Source organism: Notolabrus celidotus, chromosome 20 (assembly GCF_009762535.1).
Source record: "Notolabrus celidotus isolate fNotCel1 chromosome 20, fNotCel1.pri, whole genome shotgun sequence".
Taxonomy (NCBI): Eukaryota; Metazoa; Chordata; class Actinopteri; order Labriformes; family Labridae; genus Notolabrus; species Notolabrus celidotus.
The window spans coordinates 6,332,690-6,342,676 of NC_048291.1; the positions used below are offsets into that span (position 1 = coordinate 6,332,690).

General features: G+C 40.4%; 1 protein-coding gene across 2 annotated transcripts; it reads right to left on the bottom strand.

Annotated features, from left to right (window-relative positions):
• Nucleotides 1–231: 231 nt before the first annotated feature.
• Nucleotides 232–9,021, bottom strand: LOC117831796 (keratin, type I cytoskeletal 13-like). 2 transcript variants are annotated; one of them, XM_034710652.1, is made up of 9 exons: nt 8,951–9,021; nt 5,621–6,142; nt 3,787–3,869; nt 2,904–3,060; nt 2,470–2,631; nt 2,260–2,385; nt 1,386–1,460; nt 1,151–1,296; nt 232–669 (listed from the first exon to the last, which is right to left on the bottom strand). In XM_034710652.1, the coding sequence occupies exons 2-9, from the start codon at nt 6,095–6,097 to the stop codon at nt 477–479; spliced, it is 1,419 nt and encodes a 472-aa protein (XP_034566543.1). In that variant the 5' UTR covers nt 6,098–6,142; nt 8,951–9,021; the 3' UTR covers nt 232–476. The 2 variants fall into 2 exon arrangements, with proteins under 2 accessions (XP_034566543.1, XP_034566545.1); XM_034710654.1 differs by lacking the exon at nt 8,951–9,021 and adding an exon at nt 8,818–8,890.
• Nucleotides 9,022–9,987: the final 966 nt, after the last annotated feature.

Genomic DNA, 9,987 nt, shown 5'->3' on the forward strand with positions numbered 1-9,987 from the left:
GAACATTTTGAGGAAAAAGAGTTGTTTCAAGAGCTTTCAACCAAATATTAAAGCCTTCATTAGTAGATCGGTTTCTTACATGTTTTTGAGTCTGCTAAGAAGAACACATGGTGTAGTTAAAAGTTTTAAAACCTGTCGATTGAACCTTTTATTGGGATTTTATTTTGTAAAACTGACATCTCTAATATCCAAACCAAACTTTGTTCTTCAGAAATATTCAGACACATTTGCTTTCAGTTGACTTAGTTTTATTCCTTGCAGCATCAGACAGAGGGTTTGTTAAACTCATCCCCCACTCAGACTATCAAGGAAGCTTAAATTTCCCCTCTAATACCGAAAATATCTGAGTTGATGTGGTTTAAACTACAGCCAAAAAAAAGTGAAGTGACAGATCTGCAGCTGGGGGGGGGGGGTCAGCATGCAGGAAGGTGATTGGTTGAAGTTGGATTCAGGATCAGACAGACATGTGATCAGGCTTAGATGGTCTCCTCGATGACTTTTGTGATGACGGTGGTGGTGGTTGTGGAGGTGGTGGAGGAGGAAGAGGAATCGACGGACGTGGCAGAGGTCTCCAAGGCAGTGGATGCCAAGCCAGAGGACACCAAGCCAGAGGATGCCAAGGAAGAGGACATCATGGAAGAGGATGACATAGAAGACATCTTTGCAGATCTGAGAGAGAGAGATGATAGAGTTTGAAAAACACAATACAACCCACCAAAATGCTTCTGTAGTTTAGATACTTTACTAAACAACTGTTAGTTAGAAACACAACAGTTTATTAAAATGACCAACTTCTGCATTCATCAAGTTTCAATTACCAATGTTGATGGCTGAACGCACTCCAATCACTATTATTTTTCATATCCCCAACCCAAATTTCCCTGTCTGCCTTAAATCTGCGCCTGTGCTCCACTCCAGTCCAGTAGGTTGCACTAATGCTTCTCCTCGGGAGGTTTACAAACAATACACAAGAAAAAAGCAATTCACTCTTCAACTACTTCCTCTCTCCCGGTTGGAGGGTCAAGGAGGAGTGGTAACATGGCATCACAGTTGTCAGTAGTTTGATTATTTAGGTCCCATACATATGTGGGATAAAACTGAGCCCTATGACCCTTTATTAGTCTTTTTATTATCTGCCATCTCCTCTCACCCCATTCCCTCTCCGTCAAGCAGCCTTCTGTACTCAGCGATTTCCATCTCCAGTCTGGACTTGATGTCCAGCAGCATCTGGTACTCCTGTCCCTGACGCTCCAGGTCAGCTCTCAGCTGCACCAGCTGCTCCTCCAGACTGACCACCTGCACACAGGTACACTCAGTGTCAGTGATGATGATGCTAAAAACAACTAACAGAGGGAAAGGTGCCATGTGCAGTCTGGACAGCTTACAAATGTCTGGTATGAGCCCATCTGCATGCTGTAGCGGCTTTGGATTTCTGCCATGGTAGATTCAAGAGAGGTTTTCTGCAGAGCAACAGAGAAAACATGAGAGGAAAGATATTAAGATATATATATTACAAGCGGCAACTTCCAGACGCAAAATTGAAACCAATGCAGAAGTGTTCAAAATTGCAGTTCATCGAGTGTCCGCTTGAGGCTGGCTCCAGAAGTATCGGAAACCACATCCACCAAATTCAAAAAAGCCGATCTTCACAGCAGAAATAAACATGTTCACAGCCTGGTGCAAAAAACGAGTGTAGTCTGGATAGCTCATTTCTCAATCGGCACACACTGTACAGGGGGGTTATTTTTTCACAACGTTGCAATTTCAAAGATATTGGGATTACAAGTTTTCCATTACGAGAGGCACAGCTGACTTGATTGACAGGCAGGAACACTAGCTGTTGGCGAGGAGGCTCAAAGTCCGCCTCTTTATGTCACACTAGCAGTTAGGTTGAGTTCAACATTTCCAATATGGCTACCACCGCCAAATGGCCTCAAAACAGAGCTTCAGAAACAGATCAGTGACGTCACGGATACTACGTCCATTATTTATACAGTCTAAGGTCAGGATGAACTGTACAGCTTTGCAGACTTAGTCTCAGTGATTTCACCCAGTAGTATTGAAGAGGTGTTATATAGCCCATCTATGGCAGTCGCCATGTTGGAAAAGCTGACTCAAGAACTCCCCCGCCTGTCAGATAACTTAGCCACACCCCTTATTATGCAAAGAGATGCGTAACTTTGAGCCTAAATACTTTCAAATTGCTTAAACACTTGATAGACGGTTTCAGTGAGGAATCCCTCAATGCTGTAGCCTCACCATGCTCATCTGTGACTGGAGCTCGATCTCAAGGGACTGTAGCTGAGACTTCACCTCCTTAACCTCAGACGTTGATGATTTCAGTGTCATCTCTGTTGTAGCCACCTCCTGAGAGATCATTTCAGACTGAGAGGAGAGAAGAAAAAACGTCACTATGACACAGAGGTTTAAACTTACAGATGTAGAAATGGTCAGAGATCATTTTCTCACTTTTGCCTGGAACCAGCCCTCCAGGTCTTTGCTGCTCTTGGCGTTGGCGGCCTCGTAGTATTCCCTGACTTCTTCCAACACCTTAGTGAGGTCATGCTGAGGGGCGGCATCCACCTCCACATTCACCTGTCCGCTCATCTGAGTGCGCATGGAGACCAGATCCTGCAGGAGGAGGAGGAGGAGGACAGGTAAGTACTGTAGTCTGAACGTCTAAGTATGAGCTAGGGCGCGATATATTCCAGACAGGGCCGTATGTTACCAAAGGACTTGCACTAGTTCCTCACTAGTGTTGATGTGATGTGAACATGACCATGGTTGGTTCTATTACAGCTCTGTATTTTTTTTTTAATTAACCCACAGTCCTCTATTTTTATTTGAAACAGTTTAATGCTTAATGAACTGTAAGCAGTCAGGTGTTGAACCGGTGCATGTACCTCCTCGTGGATCGTCCTCATGGATGTCAGCTCCTCTGTCAGGAGGTCGATCTGCATGGCCAGGTCAGTTTTGGCCACTGCAAGTTCTCCCACCAGCATCTTCAGTCCGGCGATATCGGCCTCCACCGACTGACGCATCGTCAGCTCGTTCTCATACCTGCACATGATACACAGTTAGGGTCCAAAAGATTCAGAGAACATGATGATCACAAAGCGGTGCTGCTATGTAAACCAAACGGCAACCTCCGGTCTAAATATGAGTCCAATGCAGAAGTGTTAAAAGACGAGTGTAGATGATTGGTCTCAAAACAGCGCTTCAGAAACAGATGGGTAACGTCACGGATACTACGTCCATATTTTATTCAGTCTATGATATAAACATACAACCCTGTGAGAAAAACTTTTGAAGTATTGATATCCATGTTAAAGCTGTATAATTTTAAATGATAACTTATTTATTAATCACTATAATGCCTTCTGAAAAATGTAAACATTAACATGCTAAAAAAAATAAATAAACATGGTTGAAAATCAGAAGAAAAGAAACACTTAAAACACTAAAGATATTTGTAACTCAAGTTGAGTTTTTATTTAAGTCATTTTAATGAAACACAGAGCCGGAAAAAAATTTAACAGGAAATATTATTCCTGAATTAAGGCTTGAAATATGTTTTGAATACAAAAACAATAAAATTGTGATTTAGAAAATGCAGCTGTTGCATTCTCCACAGCGACCACCAGGGGGAGTGATGCTGCTGATAATAGACACCTGCGCCTCTGAGGCTGCAGGAACACTCTCCAATGATTGTGTGTGTGACCGATCATTGTGTGCTTTATGTTTTTCATCCTGCAGAAAAAAAACTAAAGATGTCAAAATACTGACTTCATTCTGAAGTCGTCCTGAGCCAGCTTTGCGTTGTCGATGCTCAGCAGGACTGTTCCCTTAAGGAGGATGGCTTCCTGGATCTGAACACACACAGAAAGAGAGAGAGTATATTCATTATGATCAGATAAACAGAACAGAAAAAGTAACATTTATCATCAATACATTAGAAATTGCCAAATGTGTATTTAATATTTTTTTTATTTTAATTTTTACTGTTAAACAAATTTACAGTTTTCTCTACTCTACACAATATTTACTGCCAAGTCACTCATCTGTTATCTACATCAGACTGAACAAACACGTGATGCTTACACACGCACGCGCACACACACACACACGCACACACACGCGCACACACACACACACATTTTCATAAACAAAGAAAAATAAAGAAATGTGTATCTGTTTAGAATGCAAAAATACTGCATGTAAACATAGAGTGAAACAGTTGCCTTTGTGCCTGTGGGTTACATAAACAACCCATGAAGCTAAAAATACTTGTAGCGCAAATATATTTGTCGATGTATTTTTTCAGCATCATTTTTGTACGAGATCCCCCTTTTTTCCCCCAAAGCTATGAGCAGTCTGTTGCAACAAGGCCCAGATACTTCATTTCAACACAAGTTCTGCCTCTGAGCAGCAGCCAATCAGGGTCTAACATTTTGGGGTGGCACCAGGCGTGGCCAATCAGGTTTCAAAGGGGGCTGGTGCCACCCCTGACCACCCCTCTGGATATGCCCATGCAGATCACACACACAGGTTGTACAGTTAAAACCTATGCTTTGCGTGCAGCACGGATCTGAGGCGTGGCAGAACCAACCTGGATCAAATACACCTGGATCAATTAACACCTGTGTGGGGTGTGGATAACCTATATACATTTCCTCCATCTGATCCCTCCCCACCCTGATTCTCTCTCCCTCCTTTACTTTCTTCATGTATTGTTGTGATGGATGGAGGCCAAGAGCTGCCACTGTGTTCTCTTTAGAACGTTACAATATCTTTAAAAGGAACAAAAAATATAAACACCATTAATAAATCATTATTTTGGAGCTTTCAGTGGGGGGAAGTTTTAAGTCTTTGGTTTTTGAATTACAAAGAAAAAGAACAATCTCTCTGTATTTCGCTCCACTAAACAATTTTAAACTACAAACAACACCTGGTTATAAAAAAACTAATATTTTCAGAGGCAATCATTTCAAAGCATAAAAGCCAAGAAATAAATAAAACACCTTGAAGTTAAGTATCCATGAAATTATGTCTTTGTGGATGATGGTCTCAGGTGGTCAGTGAGCTGCAGCTTCAGGTGTATGTGATGTGCGTCACTCTCACCAGGATCACTTACACACAGGTGTGGTCGCCCTGTTATTACACAGCTACATCGCATCAGATCACCTCTCACTGACTCACATTACATCGTCCATCAATGTGGCTTTTTGGCTCTTATTGTTGTATGGAAGCCTAATAGGGACATTAATGCAATATTTGATTTCATCACCTTTCGCCCTTTCACGATTTATCTTTTCTTTGTTTGTTTTTGCAGAATATTTGTGCTATACTTGCAATCCTAACTTTTTTCAACTTCCATATTTGCATATTTTGGTCTGTCCTTTTCATTCTTTTTCTCTTGTATGGAAGTTGAAAGCTGCCAACTTCTCAATCATATTTAGGAATTTGAAGGAGCTGTTTTTATTCCATCAGTGCCCAAAAACTTTGAGTGGTCAAGTTTTTCTTTTTAGACGAGCACCACAACACACTCGGTTTCTGAACCACCTCAAAGACTACATGGGCCAAACAGAACAACATTTCCCATGCTGCCCCTCTTCCTCACCTTAGCCTGCATCTCTGCGATGGTGGCGTAGAAGACGCTGTAGTCCCTGGTGGAGGGGCCAACCTTGCTCTCCACAAACTGCCTGATCTTCAGCTCCAGCTCGGCGTTGGACTTCTCCAGTGCCGCCACCTTGGCCAGGTAGGTGGCCAGACGGTCGTTCAGGTTCTGCATGGTGAACTTCCCGTTGCCGACCACACTGTCATCACCTGCTGCCATGCTGAAACCTCCACCTGAGCCTGCACCTCCACCGAACCCGAAACCTGCACCGCCACCACCACCGCCACCTGCTCCACCACCAAAGCCAAAGCTGCCACTGCCTCCAGAGGAAAAGCTCCTGCTGGCACTGGAGACCCTGACCCCTCCGCCTCCTGCTCCTCCTGCCATGCTGAACGAACTCATGCGTCCTCCGCCCCCGCCGAAACCAACACCGCCCATGCTGGTGCCACGCATGGAGCTCCGTGACATTATCATAGTCATGATGATAGAGTGAGCAGAGGAGGCTTCTGTCCGTCTGTCTGATCTCTGGAGAAGAGAGGAAAGAAGTGAGGAGAGACTGATCAGTTTGCTCGTTTTAAAGCTGCACAGTTGGGTCGAGCTGCAGGTGAGGGGTGTGGTTGACGGTACACACCCCCCTGAGGTTGATGCGACTGCAGTACTGCATTCAGGTGAGTCTGAAGTACTTGTATATTCTGCTTCATTTCACCTGTGCTGCACGCATATTTCAGCAGCCTGTTCCAAAGTCAAAGTGAAGAAACTGGTCCAGTCATGTTTCTGAGGGCAGAAATATTGGAAAAATTTGATCCATGATTTAACATGAGGACTCTGACAGAGTCCACCAGAAGATTTACTTTCAAGCTTCGATAACTTCCAATGAATCGACCTCAGCAATGAGGACTGTTCAATGAATAATTAACCAGAGGAGGAGGATTTTTCTAGATTATTTCTACTTGAATAATAATCTTAAAATCTTAACAATAAAGTAAGAATATTGAGAATAAGGGGATAATTTAAGTATTAAGAGTGCTTTGTTTTCTGTTCTTCTTTGTGAACTGAAAACTCTTCAGTAAAACTCCAAACTTTAGAGGTCTGTCCTCAAGCTTAACTTCCAGTTTTAAAATTGTCAAGACACAAAATATGTGTAAAGTAAAAAATAAAGAATTCAACATATTCTTTTTTTCTTTGAATGACCTCCTGCTATTACCTGCAGTACCTTCATTGCCCACCAGAGGGCTTGAGCCAACACTGTGCATCACTGCTCCAGTTCATTTTGGTAAAACAGCTGACTCAGAAAGTAATAAAGTAATTTTTTTTACTATATATATATTTTAGATTAGATCAGTCCTGCAGCACTTTATGTTATAATAACTGTAACTTTTGTTTATTTATTTATTCTATTTATTTATTTATTCTATTTATTTATTTATTTATTTGGTGTTATTTGATATCCTAAATGTCTCTTATCCATTATTTTTATATGTCTTACCGGTATTTGTCTCAAGTGATGACCTCTTATTAAACTTTTTTTAATATTGTATATAGAGTACATTTTTCTAAGTTGCATTTATTAAACATCTGCATTAACAGGATGACTTTAATATTAATATTTCAATTCAAAACACAAAACAGATCATGATTATTTGGAGAAGTCAGCGTTTCCCACCACTTTTTGCTGCCTTTGTCTCATAAAACATCTCTAATAAAAACAGAGCATTCCAATGGACGACTCCTTTGAGTTTAATGCCGACTTTTAGTGAGAATGGACTCATAGGTCGAGAACCAGTTTAGCAGAAATGATCAAATTAAGATAAAAAATGAAGTTATATTTATTAGCATTACACAAGCTAACTATGTTAAGTAGGGACAACTTCCTTCATTTTCAGAAGCTCCAACTTTGAATTGATTAATAGCAGAGCATTTTGTGAAACATGCTAGCAATAGCAGCAGAAAACGAACTCAGCATGCAGAATTTTTCACATTTTATTGAAACTGTATTTATTGCACACTGATGTCAAAGACATAGAGAATAAAAGCTTTTTATTCATTTTACAATGTGCAACTAAAATTTTGAAATGCTTCAACTTCCCTGCATATAATCATTGCACCCACAGAAACATATCCATCATACTGTATATTGAAGTAACACAATGCACAATAAATTACATAGTAAAAAAAATAAATTAATGAAAAATTCCAATTGCTTGAAAGATAAGATATATAAAACAGTAAATACTAAAAGAGTATTGAATGGTAGTTGATGCATATTGCACTTTAGACACAGTGATAATGTAGAGTGAAAAGTAGAATGAGATAATGTATATTACACAGTACATAACAGAAAATACAAACTAAGTAATTTTAATAACTAAAATACAAAAAATAATACAAAAAAAGCATATTTCAGTGTAAATGTTTTTGCACAAAAATTATTGAAAATGGCAACATAGATTATTAATGCATTGGTGACAATGACATTTGCACATTGAATGATATATTTAGCATTTAGATGGAATAAATTAAAAATATTAATAATTATATTACATAGCAGATAACATAAATTAGAGGGTAGGTCATGTGTATTGCACTGCAGCTGAGGTACATTGCATATTTGATAATGTAGGTTAAAAAAAGTCGTATATCACATTGCATATATTATGCAATGTGCACTTTAAATACTGCACATTAAATACTGTATACAATTTGACAGGTAATGTATATTACCCAGTATATATTGTATAACATAGTATCAATAATATATGTTCCAATGTATATATTATATAATATATGGAGGCTAATCTACATTGCAGTGGAATAATGTTATGATAATAATGTATATTGCACCGTATATATTGCATTACTTGTGATAGGTAATGTCTATTGCACAATATATATTATGTAACATATGATATGTAATGTATATTGCACACAGTTTATGCTATAACGTATGATTGATAATGTATGTTGCACAGTTAATAATGTTTATCACATGGTAGATAATGTATATTGCACAGGGAACAGTAGATAATGATTATGCACTTTCAATATTTAACATTGCACAGTAGTAGTAGTCATTCTAGGGACTTCTATTTCGTTTTATTTGTGGATAATTGTCATTTACTTGCAGATTTACCAAATCAGTCAGATAATTGTCATATAGGAAATATGTTGGTATAAGATGTACTTTCGACCTGTGCTTGTACCCGAGTACTCGTTGTCCCCGCTGGCCGTGTGATGTAACACCTGATCCCTGCAGTTTTGTCTCTGTCAGCACAAAGAGCTCACAGAGCAGCAGCAGCAGCAGGGACTGAATACCTCCTGGCAGCGAGCGCTTACCTGTCGTACTGACAGCGTCCTTCTTCAGGTGTGTTGCGTGTGGGAAAACGCCCCCAGCTGAGAGAGAGAGCGGCCGTTTGTTGTGTAGTCATGGTGATACTGCGGGTCTCTGTGAGCTGTGGTATGTGTGTGATGTGCGTGTGTGTTTAGAATGAACTTGCTGCTCTCCCCACGGGTTTCACTGCTTTCTTTGCACATTTCTTTCCTGACATGTGTGAGCCACAGAGTTCTTATACATTCAGAACAAATCGGTGCTCAAGAGCTCCATCCATTTCTGTTTGAGACGGACTAAACATGAAGGCAGAGGTGGCACAACAGTCCCTGGTATTACCGGCTCTTTGTTACATTGGTGTAACCCAGTTTAAATGTAATTTCCCTGTCGTTTGATTGACCAGTCATGTACCAGCAGGTTTTTGGTGTATGCAGGAAAAACAGTCTGTATGGAGCAAGGAGCAACCTCCGGTCACAAGAATCGAAGCCAATACGGAAGTGTTAAAAGCTGCAGTTCATCGAGTGTCCGCTAGAGGCTGGCTCTGGAAATACCGGAAACCACATACACACAAATTCAAAACAGCCAATCTTTACAGCAGAAATAAACATCTTTACAGCCTGGAACAAAAAATGAGTGTTTGCTGGATAGCTCATTTCTCAATCGGCACACACTACGCCGGGGAGTGACTTTTTTCATTATGCGTCAATTTCAAAGATATCAAGATTACGAGTTTTCCATTATGAGAGGCACAGCTGACTTGATGGACAGGTGGGAACACTGTAGCTGTTGGCTTGGAGGCTCAAAGCCCGCCTCTTTACGTCACACTCGCTCCACAGCACTTATGTTGAGTTCAACATTTCCAATATGGCTGCCACCGATGATTGACTTCAAAACAGCACTTCAGAAACAGATGGGTGACATCATAGATACTACGTCCATTATTTATGCAGTCTATGGTATGAAGAGCAAAAGCAGGCAAAAAAAAGAATCCACTATAATGATATCCAAGTTACCATCAGAGGTAATCTGACAGTGATTTATTTAT

Bases quoted from the DNA above. Each gene is read 5' to 3' on its own strand.
- LOC117831796 (XM_034710652.1), bottom strand. From the start codon at position 6,097: ATGACTATGATAATGTCACGGAGCTCCATGCGTGGCACCAGCATGGGC. The intron at 1,297-1,385 runs GTAAGCTGTCCA...ACCTGTGTGCAG, and splicing joins TGGGCTCATACCAGACATTT to GTGGTCAGTCTGGAGGAGCA. The intron at 670-1,150 runs GTGAGAGGAGAT...TCTCTCTCTCAG, and splicing joins CTTGACGGAGAGGGAATGGG to ATCTGCAAAGATGTCTTCTA.